The sequence below is a fragment of the Sarcophilus harrisii genome, chromosome 4 (genome assembly GCF_902635505.1).
Source record: "Sarcophilus harrisii chromosome 4, mSarHar1.11, whole genome shotgun sequence".
In the NCBI taxonomy this organism is placed as follows: Eukaryota; Metazoa; Chordata; class Mammalia; order Dasyuromorphia; family Dasyuridae; genus Sarcophilus; species Sarcophilus harrisii.
The window spans coordinates 417,477,172-417,502,289 of record NC_045429.1 but is presented as its reverse complement, the minus strand read 5'-3'; the positions used below and the strand labels follow the sequence as shown (position 1 = coordinate 417,502,289).

The 25,118-nt window shown below is 31.9% G+C and overlaps 1 protein-coding gene across 3 annotated transcripts; it reads right to left on the bottom strand.

The window, feature by feature from the left end:
• Window positions 1–630: 630 nt before the first annotated feature.
• LOC100929503 (bile acid receptor-like) lies at window positions 631–24,905 on the bottom strand. Of its 3 annotated transcripts, none has more exons than XM_031967348.1 (11): window positions 24,657–24,905; window positions 14,049–14,175; window positions 12,268–12,630; window positions 11,210–11,350; window positions 7,003–7,142; window positions 6,795–6,899; window positions 6,567–6,666; window positions 5,312–5,440; window positions 3,185–3,301; window positions 1,669–1,782; window positions 631–1,201 (listed from the first exon to the last, which is right to left on the bottom strand). In XM_031967348.1, exons 2-11 carry the CDS (start codon window positions 14,137–14,139, stop codon window positions 963–965), a joined length of 1,539 nt encoding a protein of 512 aa, XP_031823208.1. In that variant the 5' UTR covers window positions 14,140–14,175; window positions 24,657–24,905; the 3' UTR covers window positions 631–962. The 3 variants fall into 3 exon arrangements, with proteins under 3 accessions (XP_031823208.1, XP_031823209.1, XP_023359259.1); XM_023503491.2 differs by lacking the exon at window positions 24,657–24,905 and adding an exon at window positions 22,135–22,620 and having other exon boundaries at window positions 632–1,201; XM_031967349.1 differs by lacking the exons at window positions 1,669–1,782; window positions 24,657–24,905 and adding an exon at window positions 22,135–22,621.
• Window positions 24,906–25,118: the final 213 nt, after the last annotated feature.

The following is a 25,118-nucleotide window of genomic DNA, read 5'->3' as shown; positions in this document are numbered from 1 at the left end:
TTAATGGAAATAGAAAGTTTGAGAAGCTTAATAAATGACTGTTGTAAGCCAGGGAATTCCTTATCTTCTCCCAGGTGATCATTAGTTCCATAAGAATAAGCAACAGGACTATATAAGAGGGACTTTTGTACCTCTAACTAGAATGGTCTTAGATGTCCCTCCTCAGATTGTTTTATTTAGTAGAACAAATAAATAATATCACTGATGCTTTTTTTAAAATTTGGCTAAAACATTGGATTTTTCCACAGTAATCCTATTAATATTCATTCATCCTCAGTATCAACTTGGTTTTAAATGTTAAAGTATGAGAAGAAAGCAGAACCAAGAAATATGTAGTGACTAGATTCATGTAAATGATAACAAAACTAAAAAACAATTATTGTCATGATCTATCTTCTTAGAAAACTGATAATGAAATATACTTCCTCCTCCCTCTAGCAGCCAGTTAAGTAGCTAGGCACTTTGCCAAGGGTTTGGGAGACACCATCCTTGTCTTTTACTCAGTTTAATGGGCAAAGGGGGGAGAGAATATGAAACAGCTATGTATAAACAGGATGTATAAAGGGTAAATTAAAAATAATCTCAGAATGAAAACACTAAAATTAGAAGGATTGGGAAAGGCTTCTTGTAGAAAGTAAAATTTTATCTGAGATTTAAAGGAAACCAGGGAAGCTAGGAGGTAGATATAAGGAAGAAATAAAGTAGGAGGATTATGAACATGAAATACAGATAAAAGTCCAAAATGGCAATGGCTGTTTTGTTTTGTTTTTTTTAAACAATGTGGGAAACATGGTGGGGGAAAAAAAGGAGAGAAAGGAGTGGTTAAAGGGAAATGACTGTATTGTAAAAACACAAGGCACAAAATAAAACTTCTTAAAAATAAAGTAAATGAACAATTTATGTTTTAAGAAATTTAAGAAAAATCAAAGTGATGATGAAATCTCAGCAATATTAGTTGATATTCAATGCATATCCCAAATCTCACAGAGTAAACTATTAAGTTTGGGGTCCTTGGATTTCCAGGTGATCAAAACTTCTGAATGGTTGTGATTCAGTGTTCTTAGCTCAGTAAGTCTTCCTATGAGTCGAGCAAAATGTTGAGGATCTTCTGGATGATATATTTTTGAGTATTTATATAAAATTCCTAAAAGTGGTTCCTGTAGTTTTTCCACATGTTGCTTATTTCTAAGTAGTGGACGATCTGAAAAACAATACCATAAGTATCTTAATGTTTTCTGCTAAAACACAAAGAATAAGAATGAAGTCTAGTCCTTAAACGAAATTCGATTTCCAAGAAATAAGCCACACAATAACTGTGTATGCAAGTATATTCTCAAAACACAAAAACAGCACAAGGTGAACAAAACATCTTTGGAGAATGGAGGAAGGAATATCTGAACCTAGGTTTTCATCTCTATGGAGATCTCCCTCTACTGATGCATACCAGTTTGTGTCTTGCCTATTTATGGTCATACAACTTACTAGTTGTATGTCAGAATTTGAGTGTGAATCCAGATCTTCCTGATTCTAAGGCTAATCCTCTATTCATTGTCACATTGTCTCTCTTTTAATGTAATTGTAATCCACAAATTTCTTTTGCTTCCACAAATTCCAAGCTAATAAGTATTTGGAAAGTATTCTTTACTGTCCTTTCATATTTGATTTTACCTGAAAAAAACACAGTTGTTGCTTCAAGCAAAGCATATTCAGTTTCAGTAACATTAAGTTCTCCCATGCTTCTATAGAAGTAAAAGAGTGCAGTAATAAAATCTTCAGTGATGCCTTTAAAAAAGTAAAAGTAAAAACATTACAATAAAAATTCAGTACTAAATCTGACATTGTAACTGCCATTTCTTAAAATAATTTGAGAATAACAGAATCTTAGAATCAGAAGAAATTGTGGTGACTATCTAGTTTGCCCCATTCTTGAATAAGAGTCCCTTTTAGAATATACTTACATGCTTATTTTGTTTTTTAATAATCAACATATTTTTCTTCAGTGCCTACTATGTTCCAGGCACTATGCTAAGTACTATATTAATAATTCAAGTATAAGAAAGTTTTTTTCCTTATATTCTAAAACCTCCTATTTGCTACTTCTATTAATCATTCCTTTTTTTGCTCTCTATAGCCAAGCAGAGCACGCCTATTCCCTCTTCTTTATAATAATACTTCAAATTTTTGAAGAAACATGTCATGCCCCCTTCTGTTGTTTCTTTTCCAGGCTAAACAACCCCAGTTTCTCAAACCAGTATTCATGCAACATGTTTTCAAGATCCTTCATCACCTAATTAGCCTCTTCTACACACTTGCCAGCTTATCAATAGCCTCTTCAAATTATATCCCAATCAGAAGTGAACAAAATACACCAGATATGAAAAAGACAAGATATCTAGTCCTGGATATTACAACTTTCTTAATGTAGTCTAGGATTGCATTCTACTGGGCTCCCCCTCACCTGAAGTCTATAAGCAAAGGCTGGATGATCCTTTTATAGTACATCATAGAGAGAATTCTTTTTCAGGTGAAGTTTAGGGTATAGGATCTTTAAAGGTCCCATCCAAATTTTGTATTTTATGGTTTTGTGCATTAGGTTTTTAGATTGCCATATCATACTGCTGATTCATAAAGAGCTGGCAGACCATGAAATCCCCCCCAAATTTTTTTTTTCCAATCTCCTCTTATTTTATACTTAAATTAAGGCTGGTTTTTCTTTGGTTTTCTTTGTTTCTTTGGTTTTTTGATAGCTATATGTAAGATAAAATGTATCCCTATTAAATTTTTTTGTTACTAAGTTTGGCCCACTATTCTAGCCTGTCAAGATTTTTTGATCCTAAGAAAACAAATCAGGGATTTAGAGCTAGAAGGTACCTTAAAGATCATCTAATCCAACCTTCTAAATAAAAAAAAGTGAGGTTCAGAGAGGTCAAGTTAGTTGTACAAGATACACTGGTTAAAAAAAAAAAAAAAAAAGATGGATCCAAGATTTGATCCCTGATTTATTAATTCAAAATCCTGACTTTTTATACAACATATTGGCAATTCCTCTTAGCTTTTAAGTCTTGTGTGATAAGCACAAAATCTCTGCCCAAAATCTAAGTCACTTGATAAAAATATCAAACACAAAAGTAAAAGTGAGAACTATTTTTTCCAATGCTAGTAAAGATTATAGTGTTCATTTTACCAGATGTAGTAGTAGAAGTTGGACTCTCTTCATTAGGAGGTGTTTCCATAGAATAAATAATGCTTTGATCAGCATTTTGACTGTAAGTTAGTGAATGATCAGAAAATCTTATAGCATCTGACAAGAGAAGAAAACATGAAGCATAATTTCTTTAAATTGTTATTCACATAATTCTGTTCATACTTAAATGACCAAAATGGCATATGTATGTGTTAGATATGACCATATCTATAAGAGATAGATGATCTTTCTGGCATGTAACATATTATCAAGAACGTAGTAGGTCTTAATTATTACTTCTTGATTGTTTTTTTTTTATTTTTACCTACTATTAAAATGTGAATAAAGAATAAGCAATGCTTAATGTATTCTATTCAAATAGAAGGTAGAGAACAATTCTTCAAAGGTTCTCTACAATGTTTAAAATACAGAATTCTTAAAAGCTAAGTCATTTAAAATTACAAAGTTTCAAATATATTGGGAAATCGTTTTTAAGCAATAGGTATAGATTAGATTGCTCATTTTACTGGTAATCGATGGTAAAAGAAAAACATTTGCAATAAGTAAAAATACTTAGTTGCCATAATCAGTGGCTAAATTTAACAGCATCTATCAACATTAAAGTTATTGTCAATTTTATAGCAATCAAGGAACACACAACGTTTTTAAGAAGAGGAGAAGAGAGAAGAGAAGAGGAGACAAGAAAATGAATAAAACAATCCTTATTCTGGAAGCGTAATAAGGAGGAGGGGACAAGTATATTTATGAATTACTGTGTTTATATCTATATGTGAATAAAAATATTTTTAAAATACAAAATAACTAACTATAAAGTAATTAGGAAAATCGAGAAAGATTGTAGAAGGTAGTAATTGAGCTGCATCTTTAAGAAAGAAAGGCTTCTCTGAAGTAAAGATGAGGAGAGAGTCCATTCAAGCATAGGAGATGACTAAATCAAGGGTACAAAGATGAAAAATGGAGAAGGACAGGTTGCTCTCAGAGTACAAAAGGGAAACAATGTATAATGAGGTTGAAAAGGGAAAGCGGGGTCAGGTTGTCAAGAATTTTAAAAGCTAATCATAGGAATTTGGAGCCATTAGGATTTACTGGATTACAGAAGTCAGATCCCTGTTTAAGGTAAATCTCTTTGGTGGAACAATAATGGGGAGAAACTTGAGAAACTAAAAAGGCTGTTCCAATAATTAGGGATTCTTAAGGCATAACTAAGGTTGTACTTGTGTGAGCAGAGAGAGAATTCAGATGTGAAAGATGGTGTTGAGAGAGTAATGGCAAAATTTGGCAACTGATTTATAATAGGGGTGAGGAAAAGTAAGAAATTGGGGAAAATACTTAGATAATGAACTAGGAGACCAGAAGAATGGTAGTATCTTTAATAGCAATGATATCTGACATTTATATAACACTTTTAGGGTTTACAAAACACTTTACATTTATTATCTTATTTGTTCCTCACAACAATCCTGAGGGGTGGATGTTATTATTAACTCCATTTGATAGATAGGGAAACTAAGGTTGAAAAGAGTTAAGAGTTAAACTCAAAGTCAAATAACTTTAGTAGAAATAGGGACGTTTGGAAGAGGAATAGTCTTGGGTAAGATACTAAGTTCTATTTTGGATATGTTAAGTTTGAAATGTCTCTTAGAATCTACTTTAAAATGTCCAATAAGCAGTTGATACAGGATTGAAGCCCCCAATACATACATGCATATATATGTATATATAGATATATATATGTAAATATATGTTTATATGTATATACACATACATACCTAAATAGATAGAGATAGATAGATGACAACTTTTAGATGATAATCTAAATGTTTACCAAGAAACTGAAAGAGGGAAGAGAATAGGATTCAGAATAGAGCCTTAGGGAACCCTCACATTTAGCTGAATTTTGGGCCAGCAAAGTAGAGAAAGAAAGATAGTAATGTGTGGGAAAAGGTGAAGAACTTGCAGATTAAAAACACAAATGAAAAGAATTAGAAGGATATAGATTCACTAAAACACAAGAAGGGAAGAGAATCCAAAAAAAAGGTAGTCAATAACGTAAAATACAGTAGAAATGAAGAAGGAAGAAGCCCAAGAAAAAACTATTATATTTACTTTCACTGGTTGATGAAAGATACTCATTAACTTTCTGATTATAGATTTGAGCTGAACGTAGGAACATTGCTTCAACAGTTGACCCCTTTAGCAATGCAATCTGATCCTCACTGGCCAAACTTTCAAATCCTGTAAGAAAAAATATCTATAATTGTTGAAAGAAAATACTTATCTCCAGATTGAATTCAATTCATCAAACAGAAACACTATATAACTTCAAAGGTGAACAAAATACTTTAATTCACATTTATGCTTTTAAAAAACTTTTTTTTTTTATTAATGTTGCCTAGTTTAATAAGACTTTATTGTGACAAATGTTAAATGATATGTATGAATGAACTGCAAAGTATGCATTTTGCAATGTGTTGTCTGGATTTTTTTTTTAATACATTAAATTAGTAGTAGCCTGATTGTTCTATTAGTATGATTTTTTTCCTTTGTTTATTTCAGATTATATCTACAAAAATGTCAAACACACATGTAAAAAGATAAATAAGTTGTTTGACCAGTTTGATTATCAAATTTAATAAATTATTTGAAGAACAATTCTGACTAATCATTTTTGCTCCCTTGCTCAATTAAATCAGTTTAAATATTTTGTAAGAGAATTAGTACAGTAGAAAACATGCTGAAATTGGTATCAGGCCATTTGGGTTGAATTCCTACCCAATTATGTTCAGAGTGAAATTACTTACCATCAGTTTGTCAATGTATTGCAATGAAAAGCATACTGGATCTATAGTCAAATGAATCTGAATAGTGTTTTTGCCATTTATCACTTCTATTATATTGATTGAACAAGTCACTTCATTCGTTAGGAAGTTAGTTTCCTCAATCTATTAAAAGGGGAGGGGAGTTGGTAAACTCTGTGGCTTCTAAAATCTATTCTAGTTCTAAATCTATGATCTATTATCCTATAACTCGGAGCTTCATTTTCTTCAGTTCTAAAACTGGGGTAACAATGCCTACTTCACATGGTTGTTGAGAGATACTTTGCAGACCTTAAAATGAGTTCCTGTTATTATAGTGACATAAATGTAGAAATATCTTGAATGGAAAGAAATTTAGAAGGATGTTAATTAATTTCAAATAACTTTGGCATCATGCTTTCTCCTCCCAACTTTGAAATCTTTCATAACTAGAAAGAACTAAAGGCTTTCTTTCAATTTAAATTCCTCTACTTTCCTTAAGAAGAGGGAATAAAATTAATTTGTTGAGTTTAGTGACTTTTAAAAAAGTCTTCAAGGAAAACTACCTGGAAGTCTCTTTGTAAAATCCACCAACACCTGAACATGAAGCACTGCTGTCTCTGAGAGCCGCAAGAAACTTTCCTCAGGATTTGCATATTCCTGCAACTAATATACAGAGAAAAAGAACTAATGAAAATTAACTTTATAAAAAATGATTGTCAAGATTTTATATTATTATTATTATAATGATATTGCTGATTACTCATCATAGCTTGTAAATAATATCCACATACTAATTTCTTTGCTTCCTCTAGGGGAATTGTGTATCTTTGATGAGCATCCACGATATGATCAATAAGCTGATGTTCAACTGGAGTTAATTCTACTCTGTCCTGTAGCTTTAAGGAAATAGAAGGGGGGAAAATCAGGGATACAAATTTATGCCACAAACAATTAAAGAAGCAGGCAATTAAATTAGTTAGTGAGGAATAGAGGGCTTACCACTTTTCTAGGTCTAGTTGTAGATGACACATGCTTATTGTCTATTCCTTCTTCCACTTTGATATTACAAAAAAAGTTATTCTTCTGCTTGAAGTTCTTTCGAAGTCGTTTAGATTTACACTGTACCTCTGTTAGCAAACCTGCAACATTTCAAAATTCATATTTAAAATATGGACATGGATCTTTGCTGAAGCATTAAGAAAGCCAGCAGTGGATGTCAGTTTTGCCTCATCTACTTCCATTGTTTCTAACGTTCTCTTTAACATTTATTGGAGAGTTAAGGCAATTTGCCTGTCCTGGTGCTCACCAAAGGGAGGGGAAAGAACTCAAAAAAAAAAAAAAATGGAAAGGAGCAAAAGAGTTTACACTCAATTTTAAAAACTCAACAAGAAGTAGGATGGAGAGGGATGGCACACAGCTTATTCCAAGAGGCATGAGAGGGGTCAACAGAAATTTAAGTTTTGTTTCCCTAACTTAGTAGAAATCAACTTTTTTTGATAAGTTTAGAGTTGAAAGTATTCAGAGCTGCCTAAAAAGCTTTCCTTTTACAGTATATGGACTACAAAGGCCAACCAACAATAGATTAGCAAATGTGTTGACTAGCACGGTGTCTTGCACAAATCAACATTTAATAATTTAAACCTTAATTGATTGATTGACCAACCCCAAGATGGATTGGCTTAGGAGTCTTATTCAAAAAGTGTTCTGACAAATAAAGGAGGAAAAAGAATCCACATGTACAAAAATGTTTGTAACAGCTCTTTTTGTGGTAGCAAAGAATTAGGAACTGAGTAGATGCCCATCAATTGGGGAATGGCTGAACAAGTTATACTATATGAAGATAATAGAATATTATGGTTCTATAAAAAATGATGAACAAACTGATTTTAGAAAAGCCTAGGAAGATTTACACAAACTGATGTTGAGTGAAATAAGCAGAGCCAGAAATACATTGCACACAATAATAGCAAGAATGTACAATGAAAGAATGTGCTATGAAAAACTTGGTTCTTCTCAGTGGTTCAGTGATCCAAAACAATCCAAATAGACTTTGGTCAGAAAATGTCATCTGCATCCAGAAAAAGAACTAAGGAGGCTGAATGTAAATTAACACAAAATTCTTCCAGAAAGTGAACAAAAGTTCACTTCTTTTTTCTGTTGGCTTTTTTTTTAATCTCTCCTGTGGTTTTTCCCTTTTTCTTTGAATTTTTCCTCTCCCAACATGATTCATAAAGCAATGTGTATAAAAAAATAAATAAATTTACTAGAGAAAAAAAAGTGTGCTGACAATTATTTGAAGAAGCACTATCTGTGATGACTAGAAAACAGATTTGGCAACTATACAGATGGAATAAGATAGTAGGTGTAAAGGTAAGGAATCGCACCAGATGCAAAATTAGAATAAAACTACAGAAGCAGGATAGCAAAGAAATTCTTAGAACACAATGTCTACAGAAGGTAGAGACAAGGAACAATGAAGCACAGAGTCACAGTGTAGAGAAATACACCAAAATCTTATCCTTTACTGAAATTGTGAATCATGTAAATCGTGTAGATCCTAAAGAAATGTGAAACCTTTCAAAAGGGTGGGTTGACAGACTATTGAACAAACACAAATTCTTTTACTCTTTTGGGAGTCTCCAACACCAAAGGTCTAGAGGAACCTTTATAGGCACTTATGAGAGGTAAGTTTCACTGAAGGGGAAAGTTTCTTTCATGGTTTGTGAATTTTGTTAGTAGTCTTTTTTGTAATTTTTTTGATCATCTGTTACAAAACTTTTCTATGTCCCATGCGTTTTTAGCCTGATGCTAATAAAGGAACTAGAAATACCTGGACAAAAACTAAAAACATCAAAAAACATCAAAATGTTGATGTTTCCAAGGAAAATCCTGTATGTGTGTTGAAAGCAGAAAAGAGTAAAAAAGCCCAAAATTGAACTTTGTCTGCATAGGCACAGACCTTAAGATAAAGGCTACAGATTACATATAAAATTATTTCTAGAAATTCAAGCAATAATACAACTCTACACACACACACAGGCACTTCTATGAATCATCATTTTTTTAAAAAAATCTTATATCCTAGAGTTTTTATTTTCCTGTTCTTTCTCTCCTTTGTTTTATCATGATTCATCTAATCATAGTCAATCCAGTGGCTCATAAAAACTTGTTTCTGTAAACTAGAAATTCTAACTATTCTAACTACTCTCAGACACACTATCAGATTAATGGTAGGTTGGTAGTGACATACTTTACCAATTGATTTCTAAGGATAGACAATGTGTACAACAGTTAAACAATCTTATCTATGTGTGAAGGTGAAACTTGGCTTTATATCACAGTATCATGAGGGTGTCTCATGAAGACGAAAACGAGCAAAGTCTCTTCCTGACTTTACAAACAGGAAAGGGCATCAAACATTCTTTTGTTAAATAGGAAATTTTGATATTTCATTGGTTAAGCTTAATTTTTTTTTTAACCTAAATAGAGCATCTGCTTGAACTGGACTAATCTAACACAAACAAGGAAGGGAGTTATCCTGTTGCTAATATTTACTTTTAGGCATAAAGTCATTAAAAAAACATTTTATATATACTTATCATATACAGAGGTATTTTCTAGGTGCTATCTTGTGATTTTGTATACTCAGCTCCTTTTGTTCTTAATCATGGCCTAGGGATCGCCCTCAGTTCTGTAAGACTGACCACAGAACAAGGTATGACAGATCTCATCATGCTGAAAGAGCTTTGAATAATGGCTGGATGATAGACTAAATGTTATCTGAGGACCAGTCTAACTATATGCAGAGAGTTTCATCCCTAAATTGGACAGTCATTAATATATCAGCTGTGACAACTCTTAAAGTTGTAGAAAGGTTTTATTAGTGGGGGAATTGAAGACTTCTTGAGTGTTGAGGGAGACAGTGTGCTACAGTGGAAAGGGCCCAGAATTTGGAAAAGACCTGACATTGAAAAAAATTGAAAAATTTTCCAAATGAATATGTAAGTTCTAAAAGAATATACAGAGAGACTCATTCTGTTCAATTAAAGTTAATCAGGGCAGGCTTGTTGGGAAAAGTGAGTTTAGAATCAGGTTCTTAATAGTATGAGGTTTACAAGTAAAGAAACTGAAAGCTTTACAAATGAGGGAAATATGTCAGGTCAAAAGGAAGGGGCTAAGTAAATTGTATGGAAGTGGTGGAGAGCAATTAGATTGGTAAATCAGGAAGCCTAACAGAGAACTTAAAGGAAACTTTGAAAGTCAGAATTCCACATAATGGGCAGCAGAGACATATTATGCTTTCCTTAGCAGAATAGGAGAGTGATATGATGAAAACAGTCTTTGTGGAAGATGATTTTAGCAGCTGTAACTTGCACAAATTAAAAGAAAAGCAAAAGGAAGCAATAAGACCACAGAGGAGGCTGAGTCCTGGGAGTTCAGACCACTGTGGAAATAAAAAAAGAAATGGACAGTTATGAGAGATGTTACCTAAAATGAATTGACAAGATGTGACAAGAGGTAAAAGAATAATATGAGTTGGAAATTATCCTCCAAGACTATGATCATACTAGGGAAGTTGATTAGTTTGGTTTTTTATACACTAAGTTTTATGTATCAGCAAAACATTTAAATGAAGCTGTCCTTTTAAGGTCTATACATGCAGAGCTAAAAAAAATTTTTATTATCTTTAAACCACTAATTCTGGAAGAATTGATTTAACATTATAGAAACTGAAATCAATGCAGGTATCACTGAATAAAAAAAAAAGAATTAAGATCAGAAACAAAATCTACATTGATTTAGGGTATTTATTTAAAAGCCAGTTATTATAGATAGCAAAATGCATTAATTCTGTACATTTTGGAAATAACACTAATTTTAGTAGTTGCTAAAGAGTTCTGCCAGCACACAAATAAAGAAGTTACAACTTGGACAATGGCATTTAGTTCTCAATATAAGGGGAAAAAAATCATAGAAAATTACAGTCCAGCACCTGTCCTGGAATAAGGAGGACTGACTTCAAGTCCGGCCTTAGACATTTACTAGATGTGTATCCCTGGGCAAGTCATTTATGAAGAAGGAAGAAGAGGAAGGGAAGAGGAAAAGAAGATGGGAAAGAGAAGGAGGAGAAGAAAGACAATAACAACCACAAAGGTTACATTCAAAGAGAAATGACCAAAACAGAAAATGAAAATAGGCCACTTACATTCTGCTAACATTCCCATTGCCTTACACTTTTTCAAACGGCACTCTTGACATTTTCTACGCATATACATGTCCATTTCACAGTGCCCACCATTCTTGCATCTGTATACTGCATTTTTGGTGATGCTACGACGAAAAAAACCTAAAGGATATTTCAAAAGAGCCTTGTTTTTATTTCATCACTGAGTATTTGTGACCCATTAATATCTTGTTTAATATAAACATTTGAGAGGTAGCATATTAATATTAAATTATTAAGTAACACTGATTAAGTGTTGTGATCTGTTGTTGTTTTCTTATAAGGTTCCTTATAGGCATAAGGCATTTCCAGGAATGGTCAGTGCATCAAGTCAAGGCCTTTATAGCTCACTTGTACTGACGTTTGGAACACCTAAGTGACAGAGCTCACAAAGGACTGGTTGAGTCAGAGACAAGGGCTAAATGCAGTTTTTCCTGATTCCCCATGCAGCACTCTATTAATACCACATCACCTCCCAGGATGGTAAATACTTATTTAGTACCTACTGCATCAATTCTAGGTTTCATTCATTTGAAAATAGAAACAAAGCAATAAAGAGAGATTTTGCAATCTCAAAAATCTCACCCAGGTAATTTTTTTATGCTTTCAAAATGCTTATTTCAATTTATTGTATTTATTTTCCCACCTCTTATCAGTTTTCACAGAAACTTCGTTTTGGAAAGGATTGTACAATTCAGTTAGCGCAAACTTCCTCCTAATATAAGAATCATTCAATCCAACATGAAGAGATAAAACTAAACCCAATGTGAAATGACATAAAAAAGTTTCTATCACAACTTCAGATTCAATTAAGTACTGTCTAAATACTGAATAGTTTATTTAAATGTTAAATTTCTGGTTCAAAAAAAATTAATTGGATCTCCCTTCCTAACATTTCATTTCTTTCCATGCCTTAGATTCTGATAACCACTGTTTCCCTATAATTGTCACCTATTAATATCACTTTTAATGACTAATGTCCACTTATAAAGAAAAATGGTCATGTTAGTCTGTATGTATAAAATTTCAGTTTTCCTTACCTTTGCAACCTTCACAGGTAAGTGCATTGTAATGATATCCTGAAGCTTTATCACCGCAGACTACACAAAGTTCTTCTTGTCCTTTAATTCTCACAGAAGAATGATTTAGTTTAGATCTTTTTATCACTGGATATTTATCCTCAGTATTATGAGTAACCATACAAGTGGGCTTATTTAATTCACTGGTGCTGAGTATATATTGCCCATCATTATATTGTGAATCCTGACTGTATGTATTATAGTGACTGTGAGAAGGTGGAGATTGTAAGGCTGGAGAAAACTGGACAGTTGAATACTGACAATAAGGTGCCGCTTGGTAATCAGGGTCTTGCAGCTGATAATTGATCTGTTCTGGCAATACATCTATTTCATAAAAATGACAACAAAAAGAACAATTATGTATAAGAATTTTTTAAAAAATCAAGCTGCTTTTAAATTCTAAAGTGTTTGCCAAAGGTCATTGTTTATTGTAAATATTTTATCCATTTCTAGAGGTAAATTTTCATTCAATTCAATTGGCCCCCAAACCAAGAATACATTTTCCCCTTTCCTCTCTTTGGCATTTCCTTTTATAGCCCATTGAAGTTTTTTCAGTACACTGTGGCCAGGAGAATAGAACCAAAAAATTATGATTTGTCTTTTAAATAACACTTTTTGTCTAAGTTTCCTAGATAAGTCAAAGTGAGATTTTTGAATTTGATTTCACCCAGCTAGTGCCCTCTCTCTCCTCAAATTATCTTTATTTACCTGTTACCTACTGTCCCACAGTAGAATGTAAATAAACTTCTTTAATATCAAGTCTGTTTCTGCCTTTACAGCCCCAGGACCTACTGCAGTGCTTTATAAAAAACAGGTATTTAATAGGGAACCACTGGTGTTTATTGAAAATCAAAGAGAGTGACATAATCAAATTTGAGTTTTTAGGTAGATCATTTTGGCTCTTGGGATTAAGGCAAAGAAACCAACTAGGAAGCTATTGCAATGGTTCAGAAGTGAAATGATGAGGATTTGGATCAGGACAGAGTTGTGTGAGTGAAAAGGATACAAGAAAGAAATCTTATCCAGATAGAAATGATGAGACTTTGAAACAACTGAGTGAATATGATGGGAGAGGGAGAGACTGAGAAGTCATAGATGAACTGAGATTGAGAACCTAGGGCCTGAGAGGATGGTATAATAGGGAAGTTTAGGAGAAGAACATGTTGGGTATGGGGAAAGATAAAGAATTGGTAAAGTGCTATATGTGCAAAAGGTGCTCAGCTGCCGATACCTATACCTCATTTAAGTGATAAGGATAAACCCTTTTGAATGACAAAAATCTGACTTTTTATTTCCTTTAGAAGCTTATGTTGCCTTCACACAAACGTTAGATTTAGTACTTAGATTTGGAATTGTATAAATCAGATTTGATATTCTGACTAAAAAATGATCTGTATTCTTCTGGTAGGATTTGACAGGTGAATGTATAGGTAATACTATAGGCTATTGTGACCATTATGTCACAGTAAGAAATAATTCAGTCTCTCATATTCCTTTTTCTTTTATTAGTTGTATTTTCATGAGCTGGTGGTTTATCATTCTCATCTTTGTATTTATTTACAGTACAGTCTAAATATCATGTATTTTCCTTATCAGACTTGATTGATCATTTTGGCATACTTATAAGTCAAGAATTTGGTGCTTTGGATTTATGTGTGAATTTCCAAAGAAGTTTATATGAATTTTCTACAGGGGATAAAAGTTTTATTTAATTTTTATTGTTGGGAGCTTTTGTTACATACCATAATACTGTATAGGTTCAGCAAGACAGTACCCATCAGATACTGTCACGTAAGTATTTGCCATATTCTGGTCCAACTCCCACTGCTTCATTCACTTCAGTAAACGATGGGCTTTTAAGAATAAGGCCTAAGAGAAACAAATTCTTTGTATGTTATTTTAAAATATGATTTTGAAATCCAGTAATAATTTATAAAAGATAGTGCTTAGAAGAGATTGAAGAATTTAGCTTAAGAGGAAATAATATTGAGTCATTTAAGAAATAGCTCTCTCTATATATATTTGTGATAGAAAGGTCTTATCAATAATTACATAAACCAAGTCAATTGAAAATGAATTCTATCAGTTTCTCAACATTCTGCTCTTTGAACTGAATTTTATAAATATCGATATTGATGATCTTTTCTGATAGTTTTAGTATATAATTCTGGTTTAACATAATTCAGGGAAGGGACAACTAGGTGGCGCAGTGGATAGAGCACCAGCCCTGAAGTCAGGAAGACCTGAATTCAAATTTGACTTGGACACTTCACATGTCCTAGCTGAGTGACCTTGGACAAGTCACTTAACCCCAATTGTCTCAGCAAAAAAGAAAGAAAGAAAGAAAGAAAGAAAGAAAATTCAGGGAAGACAATTAGAAATACATTTGAAAGTCCTTTAAAGAATTGAAAAAAATAATTTGGGGCAGTAGTCCTTATCTTCAAGTGTTTTATAATTTATATTTTAATGCTTTGAAATATCTCTGATTTTATCAGGGATGATGTGGTGAATTCCCGATAGATATAGATATACACACACATACATACATATATATACATATATATATATATATATATATATATAAATAATCTGTAATAAGATTATTGGATCACATGGTCATTAAGTTCCCTTTTAGCTCCAAAATTTTTTATTACAAACTTTCCACATCTCATGACTTGCTGTAGCTTAAGAATTCATATCTTTTTTTTTAAATAGCCTTTTATTTACAGGTTATATGCATGGGTAACTTTACAGCATTAACAATTGCCAAGCCTCTTGTTCCAATTTTTCACCTCTTACCCCCCACCCCCTCCCCTAGATGGCAGGATGACCAGTAGATGTTAAATATATTAAAATATAAATTAGATACACAATAAGTATACATGACCAAACCGTTATTTTGCTGTACAAAAAGAATCAGACTCTGAAATATTGTACAATTAGCTCGTGAAGGAAATCAAAAATGCAGGTGTGCATAAATATAGGGATTGGGAATTCAATGCAATGGTTTTTAGTCATCTCCCAGAGTTCTTTCTCTGGGCGTAGTTGGTTCAGTTCAATACTGCTCCATTGGAGATGATTTGGTTGATCTCATTGCTGAGGATGGCCAGGTCCATCAGAACTGATCATCATATAGTATTGTTGTTGAAGTATATAATGATCTCCTGGCCCTGCTCATTTCACTCAGCATCAGTTCGTGTAAGTCTCTCCAGGCCTTTCTGAAATCATCCTGCTGGTCATTTCTTACCTAACAATAATATTCAATAATATTCATATTCCACAATTTACCCAACCATTCTCCAGTTGATGGGCATCCATTCATTTTCCAGTTTCTAGCCACTACAAAAAGAGCTGCCACAAACATTCGTGCACATACAGGTCCCTTTCCCTTCTTTATGATCTCTTTGGAATATAAGCCCAGTAGTAATAACACTGCTGGATCAAAGGGTATGCACAGTTTGATAACTTTTTAAGCATAGTTCCAAACTACTCTCCAGAATGGTTGGATTCGTTCACAACTCCACCAACAATGCATCAATGTCCCAGTTTTCCCACATTCCCTCCAACAATCATCATTATTTTTTCCAAGAATTCATATCTTAAATTAAATGAATTAGAGTAGGTAATGGGGAAATAAAATTATCACTCTATGCAGATGATATAATGATATACTTAGAGAATCAACTAAAAAACTACTAGAAACAATTCACAACTTTAGCAAAGTTGCAGGTTTCAAGATAAATCCACATAAATCATCAGCATTACTGTTACCAACAAAGTCCACCAGCAAGAGATATAAAGAGAAATTCCATTTAAAATAACTGTAGAGAATATGAAATATTAGAGATTCTTATCTGCCCAAGACAAAGCCAGGAACTGTATGCACACAATTATAAAACACTTTCTATACAAAGTTAGATCTAAAAAATTGGAAGAATATCAAGTACTCATGGGCAAGCCGAGCTAATATAATAAAAATGATAATCCTACCTAAAATAATTTACTTGTTCAATGCCATACCAATCAAACTGCCAAGAAACTACAGAACTATAATAGGTAATAACAAAATTTATCTGGAAGAACAAAAGATCAAGAATTTCCAAGGAATTAATGAAAAAAGATGGAAATGAAGGTAGCCTACCTGTATTAGACCTAAAACTATATTATAAAGCAGCAGTTATCAAAACCATTTGGTACTGACTAAGAAATAGAATAGTTGATTAGTAGAATAAGTAAGGCTCACAAGACACAATGGCCAATGACGATAGTAATCTAATGTTTGATAAACCCAAAGACTTCAGATTCTGGGATAAGAACTCACTATTTGACAAAAATTGCTGGGAAAAATGGAAATAGTGTGGTAGAAACTAGGCACTGACCAAGACCAAACTCTCTATACCAAGATAAGGTCAAAATGGGTTCATGATTTAGATATAAAAGTGAAACTATAAGCAAATTAGGATCTATGGAGAAGGAAGGAATTTATGGCCAAAGGAGAACTAGAGTACATTATGAAATGTAAATGGATGATTTTGATTATATTAAATTAAAAAGGGTTTGTACAAACAATTATCAATGCAACCAAGATTAGAAGGAAAGCAGAAAATTTTTACATCCAAGGATTCTTATAAAGGCTTCATTTCTAAAATATATGGTGGACTCAAATTTATAAAAAGCCATTCTCCAACTGAGAAATGGTCAAAGGATATGAACAATTTTCAGATAAAGAAATTAAAACCATCTCTAGTTGTATGAAAAAATGCTCTAAATCACTATTGATTAGAGAAATGTAGATTAAGACAACTCTGAGATACTACTTCGCACCTATCAGATTGGCTTAAGATGACAGAAAAAGATAAATGTTGGAGATGTGGGAAAACTGGGATACTAATGCAGTATTGATGAACTTGTGAACTGATATAATCATTCTGGAGGAGCAATTTGGAACCATGCCGAAAGGGCATGTGCATACCCTTTGATCCAGCAGTGTCTCTACTGAGATCATAAAAAAAGAAAAAGATCCACCCGTGCAAAAATGTTTGTAGCAGCCTTGTTTGTAGTGTCAAGGAACTGGAAAATGAATGGATGCCCATCACTTGGAGAATGGCTGAGTAAATGTTATGGAATATTATTGTTCTATAAAAAATGATCAGCAAGATAATTTCAGAAAGGCTTGCATAAACTTACATGAATTGATGCTGAGTGAAGTAAAACCAAGAGAATAATGCACAATAACAGCAACAGTGTAAATGAAAAGATCATTAAAAGGAAGTTGAATTCTGAGTAATGGAAAAACCAGTGAAAGTCCTAGAGAAGAGATAATGAAATAAACTGGCTCCTTCATAACAAAGATGCAGGGAATTGCTAGATTAGAATGTTATATATGGTCAGACTATACCACATGGGTTTTTGTCACAAGGAGAACTTCAGTCTGGAGATGGGAAATGACTTTGTAAAGACAAAAATATGAATAAAATGGCACAGTGGGAGGAGGGTTATTAAGGATGCTCTTTAGAGTACTTGATTACCAAAAAGGGAATTCTAAAAACAATGAAGTAACTGTCAAAATATTCAATCATGAGAGCAAGACAAAACTTTAAATCACATTCTAACAAGAAGTAATTGAGAATGGAATAATCATCTGATTTAGTGGTATGAAATTTGAGAAATAAGAGATATACCTTTGATCCAGCAGTGTTACTACTGGGATTATATCCCAAAGAGATTATAAAAAGAAGGGAAAGGGACCTGTATGTGCACAAATGTTTGTGGCAGCCCTTTTTAGTGTTAGAAACTGAAACTGAATGGATGTCCATCAGTTGGAGAATGGCTGAATAAATTGTGGTATATGAAATTATGGAATATTACTGTTCTGTAAGAAATGACCAACAGGATGATTTCAGAAAGGCCTGGAGACTTACATGAACTGATGCTGAGTGAAATGAGCAGGACCAGGAGATCATTATATACTTCAACAACAATACTAGATGATGACCAGTTCTGATGGATCAGCCATCCTCAGCAACGAGATCAACCAAATCATTTCTAATGGAGCAGTAATGAACTGAACTAGCTATACCCAGAAAAAAGAACTCTGGGAGATGACTAAAACCATTACATTGAATTCTCAATCCCTATATTCATGCACACCTGCATTTTGATTTCCTTCACAAGCTAATTGTACAATAATTCAGAGTCTGATTCTTTTGTACAGCAAAATAATATTTTAGTCATGTATACTTATTGTGTATCTAAGTTATATTTTAATATATTTAACATCTACTGGTCATCCTGCCATTTAGGGAGGTGGTGGGGTAAGAGGTGAAAAAATTGTAACAAGAGGTTTGGCAATTGTTAATGCTGTAAAGTTACCCATGTATATATCCTGTAAATAAAAGGCTATTAAATAAAAAAAAAAAAAAAAAAAAAAAAGAGAAATAAGAGGTATAGTATCCATTACATTGTAGTACCTTAGACTTGTTATTTCAGACTATAATCCAATCAAGATACCTCTGAGAACTATTTCTAGGGTTCCTTGAAAGAATACAATCCTAATAAATATGACTGCCTCATTGTTTCCATGCTCCAGCCCATAAATGATAAATAATTATGAATAATAAATAATTCAGAAGGTCCTGATCACCTCAAAATGTCAAAATCCTTAGACCGTATATCCTACATGAACATGTTGAGTGGTAGGATTTTTTAATGATAAAGCACATTTCTGTTGTCAGTCATCTTCATTCAAAGTTATATATGTTTCAACTGTTAAAGTTAGTTGTAAAAACATTTCATTAATTTCAACACTTAAAGATAATGACTTATCCACATGCATAAAGTACAGGACAAAATGAAATTATTTTTTAAAAATTCTGTCATTAGGTTATTCTAACAAATTAATTTCCATAAATATTAATTTCGATAAAGAAATGATTACAGTATAATCATTTATTTTGTGTTGTTACTCATTCAGCATGTACAAAAATTAAAATGTTAAATTAAAAATAAAATTAAATAAATAAAAAATTAATTAAATAAATTAAAATTAAAATTAGGATTATTCAAGTAATAAGGCATCCTGATTGTCAGTTCTTTCATCATGCATCAAATCCTAAATCTTTGTTAAAACAGTTGAAACTACCAACCCTACTTAGAGTAAGTTATGATTTAATGAATGTAAACACAGGAGCAGCTTTTATAGAATACTTCAGATGTGGCAAAAATACAAAACCTGAAAGTGATGCCCTAAACAAAATGTCAATTTTTTTTCTCTGTACCTTTAATATGATGATAATCTCAGAAACCAATAACTCAATCATTGTCAGTAGCGGAATCAGTCACCATATACTTTGTTCAGTCACCCATTAATCTCAACAAGGCTTTTAGATTCCTACATTAAAGGAACTTGGATATATGTAGTGTGATTTTTGACAGTCATACTGTTAGACTGCTTTTTAGCTACCATCAGTTAAATCTCAATATGATTTCAGATATGGGGTGAAAAATTAAAATATTTCAACAACTAAAATTAGAAATGAAAACAAAACGGGTCTTACTTTTAGATTATCTACAACTATATATCTAGTATCTATTTATATTTTTGGAAACAAAATTTCATTAGTGTTCACCCAGACTGTGTCTACACAATGTCAGCCATTGAAATAATATTGAAATTTACTGAATGATGCTGTGTAAATAGCATTGCCTGAGAATTTACTTTAGAAATGCAAATGAAATCTCATGAAGTAATATTAAAAATTAATGATAGCTTGCTTTTTCTTGACTAGCAATTTAAATACTGTATATTTATACGAATTTACACAAGAATCTTTCAATAACTATTAAGTAAGCCATGGGGTTATAACAGGTGACATTATAATAAGATATTTCTAGTACCTCCAAGAAACAATTCAATATCCTTAGACAATGTCCACAATAGACCTATGTTATACAAAATCGTTCACTAATATAACAGGTCTACTAGAGTGACTGGTCTTCAAAATAATGTTCACATGCATTATTTTTTGTTTGATAATTTTTTTACTCCAATTTTTTCTTCAAATCTTTATTTGTATTTATTTATTGTATATTTATTTAATATTTATTAAATTTATTATTAAATTAAAATTATTAAATTAAATGTTTATTAAATATTTATTGTATATTATAAGGAGATTAATCATATTGTATGTATATATGTTTACATTTAACTCTAGCACATTAAAAACAAGAATAAATGATTATATCCCCAGGTTAAAGTTTGAAAATATTTTGGAAAATGATTAATAATGTGGATAAAGCAATGTAATTAAAAACTTTCTAACTTGGCATGTAAAATGAAAAGTTACAATGGACCTGGAATGCTACTGTTTTATTATCTTTCCCAGTAAATATTTACTTAAAACAGAAGCCACTTAGTTAAGAAGAGTGTTTTTATCAGTAGGATCAATTTGGCATGGACAAAGTCTATATTTTTCCTTTGATAATTTTTTTAAAACTGGAGATATGTATATATATATATATATTCTTCTTAATTTGACTATATTTTCAATTGTTACTTTTTAAAAATATCTGAATTTTGCTTAGCTAACACTACATTCAGTTTTCTTAAAGTTTTCTAGATCATTTGTTTAAGTGAGAAGTCATTATATAATGATTAGTGGGCTTTTAATTGATATATTAATTTTATAATAAATCATAAAGAAAAATGTGAATGCCCAAATTAATATTTCTGAAGCTTATAAAAAATCAATAAAGCAAAAAAGTTGTCAAAATGAAAGTATTTCATTAGAAAACAATTTGTTTTTACTTTAGCTACTTCTAACTAATGACAATCCTGAATGAAAACTTAGTTTTAAATTTTACTTTTGCTATGCTAAAGTTTTTAAAACTCAAATCCTTTTAAAATAATTTATTAGACTCATAAGAATTAAAGAGGATTCCTTTTGAGAATGTGAAACAATAATTTTTAATTCTATCTAATTTTTACACCCTTCAATTATATGAAAAAATTTCTATTGTTTTCTGCTTTTAAATACCTGTCAAATACTTTTAAAATATATAAAGGGTAGTTCTAATTAGCAAATACTTTTCAAGGCTTAAAAGAAATATACTTAAAACTAATTTGAAAATTATTTTTAAAATGAAAAATAAGTTACTTTAAGTTAAATATATAGAAATAGACTATAAGCAAATTTCCCCCTCCATTTCTATCTTATTTGGGTTCACAATCTCACAACATAGACTTGATTCTTTTAAAGACTTTTTTTAAAAATATATTTCAAAATGTTTGAATATATGTATAAAAATTTTGGCCATTGCTTCAAAAAAAAAAAACATAGGCTTTTTGGAATTTGTTAAGATTTTAATTAAGGATTTCTGCATAATCATTCATGCCAGTAAAAAACTGTTTTTTCATGTTCACTAGCATGTTGAATGTTGCATTGTCTCCTATAATTCCAAAATTCTATCATATTTCAAGTCATCTAAAATCCCAGTATAGAACAGCAATGTTTTGGAATCTCAGAGGACACAATTGTTAATAATCTTCTTTGTTTAAGAATATTTCTTATCTTTATAAAGAAATATATTCTTTCAAATAGTACATTTAAAAACATTTGTTTTTATAACAAAAATTAAATTAATAAAAATGAAAACTACAAATCTTAAAAAGGTATCAGTTTTTCATGTAGCTTTTATATCTTAACTTACAATTTAAAGCAAATAAATACATTATATTGCAAATAGATAAACAATGTGCAATCTAAATTGAGACAACCTGGAATTATAAAATCCATAGTTCTTTTGAATGATAAATAAAATACTCACAGAAGGATGACCAAAGCACTGTGTGTCCTGTTGCACACAGAGTAAGTAGAGTATATTATGATTCAGCAATTACTTCAACTCCCTGACTTCCAGCTGGAGCAAATGGGGCCTTTCCTTTATTTATCAGGGTTTAGATTTTCTTTTTTTTCTTCCTTTTTCTTTCTTTCTTTTTTTTTTTTTTTTCATACACTTAGGCTCCAGACATTTTACAGAGCAATGTTTCTGCTCTATCTGAAAGACAAACTTCCCACACAGTCCTCCTTAGGGTCAAAACAAGGGCAATGGCAAGCTGACATAAATCAAATAATAACTGGATCATCAGAGATAGAGGCCTTTGGGACCTTCACGTCACACTTTCCCAGAGTTCTCTATTATTTACTTAATAAATATTTTGTTTTCTTGATAGACTTTGACGTTCTCCCATGTTGGTTGCAAAACATTGGTATCTCTACTCACTAATAGGCAACATACACAGCAAAATCTCATTAATCCAGATTCTATGAATTCAGAATTTCTGCTATTCTTCACAGTATCTAGGATGAAAGTATTTACTAAGTAAATAAGTATGAATAAGACTTCAAGGCTCATATTTAAGTGATATTGAGGATTTCAGATACTTAGTTGTTCATAATTGAATATATCTATTTATTAAAGCAAGCCAGGAGCAACTTCCATTTCTTTACTGGATGCAAATGTATTTCTTTAAATAGTCTATAATTCAAACTTTTCAAGAATTCATACTGTCCTCCCTTCCCTATCAGACTAAATTAATTAGGCTTTATCACATGACTAAGACTACTAAATGAAGACCCATAAAATGGATTTATTTTAACTTCTATAAACACAATACTGGACTTTGAGTTGAGAAGATCTAAGTAGCTTCAAATCCAGCCTCAGATCTTTATTAGTTTTAAAGTCATTTAAGTTCTCTGGGCCTCTCAATCTCTTCATCGTCATTTCTAAAATGGAATTTTTATAACTTCTAATTCAGAAGTTTGTTGTTAGAATCAAACAAGAAAATGCATGTCAATGCTTAAAGATGCAATCAAAATTTGTATCCAAACCCAAAGCCTTCTAATAAAATCCCTCTTTTCACTACTTATACTCCAACTTATGATACCTTGGAATGAATAAAAATTATTGATATTTTATGAATTGAAATGGATTGATTTAAATAGGGTAAACAACCAAGTTTGATTAGTTGAACAACGTTTGATGTTGAGCTTTTTATGAAACATTAAAGTGGTTTGAAAAAAAAGAAACTTCCTATCAAGACCTTTGAAACCTTAAAGCTCTTATTTTTATTAATTTGTCCCTTTAGAACAATTTACATCTTCATACATATAGCCTATTCTTTTAATTATTTTGTGGAGCAATAATATTAATCTAACCAAGCCTTTATTAAAATATTCTAATGTACTGTCAGCTTTCCTAACTTTATAAATTAAATTTAATCCAGAACTATGAAGCAAACTTAACAAAATCCATTCACATTTGCACATAGTCTTCATACTTCCCTTCCCTATTTTTTTAATAAATCTTTGGACATGCTTTGAGATTCAGAAAGCTAAAATAGATCATTTTGTTAAATAGTAAAAACAGGATGTGATTAGAAAAAAATTTTTGTTACTCTCATCTCTATAGGCACACATCAACTTATGACATATAATGATATTTAATGCAGAAAAATGTTCAGGATATTTTTGCTATGAATCAAGAATTTATGGTTTCAAAAGGTAATGATAAAATAATCAGAAACTCATTAAAGTCATAAGGTTCAGTGGAAAGAGCACTGGATTTGGAGTCAGAAGACCAATACTGACCGGCATCATGGTTTGGCCATTGATTAAAGCCTGAGTAAATCTTCATTGTCCCTCCTAGTCCTAAATCTCTGCTCTTGTGAAATAGTAAGCTGTATACAGGAATAAGAAATTAAGGACAGATATTCAGAACTGGTGCCTTATAATCAGATATCATGTAATAACTAATCTAGCTTGCTTTTTTAAAATTTATTTTTGATGAGGCAATTAGGTTAAGTGACTTGCTAATGGTCACACAGCTAGTAAATGTTAAGTATCTGAGGTTGGATGTGAACGCAGGTCCTCCTGACTTCAGGATCCATGCTCTATCCACTGAGCCATCCAGCTGCCTTTTTTTTTCCTTTTTTTTTTTTTTGAGAACCTAGGAAATGCGCTCATGGCTAGCATGGTGAGAAGCAGGGCATAAGATCTGAGTTTGATTTCTTTGTCTACAATTCTGTTTATATTTATAACTAAAATTTAAAAATTCAATTGGGGATGAGATTGTCAGTCTGCCCATACAAACCCATTTTTCCTTATTTGAGAGTAGACTCCTTTTCATATAACATTGAAAACTAGAAAAACTACTTGTGAAAACACAGTTCTAAAAATTCTCAAGCTCTTTATTTTGCAGAATTCTTTGTCAGAGCAAGAGTCTGTAGATTAGTATCTCCACACTCCCCCTGCCAAAACAGCAATAACAAATGACAACAAAAGCCTTACCAGAATCATTGAAAATGTTGGCGTTTCTTTTGACAAAATACCAGTGAGAATTCACATAACTAAATTGTCCCATATTATACACTAAGCCCAGAGAGCAGAAATGGTCTACCTGAAATATCCTCACAAACAACTAATGGTCTTCAAAGGACACTTTGTAGTAGAAGAAAATGTGCTCTCACTCTGAAGTATTTTTCCACAAGTATCTGCAGCTGGAGTCCTTGTTAAGGGCTAGGAATGCCTGGGTAGTGCTGTTTGGCACAATGAAAGATAAACAGATATTAGCATTTGGTGTAGGACAAATAGAATATATTTTGCCTTGTATTGTTGTGCCTTGGAGGGGGCAGAGCAAGGTGGAATTAAACATAATACTCTAAACAGAGAGCCCTGAGAAATATGTCTACGAGGTAGGTGGAAGCACTTTCCTCCTACCAATTAAGCATTTCTTTTTTTCAAATGTTTGGA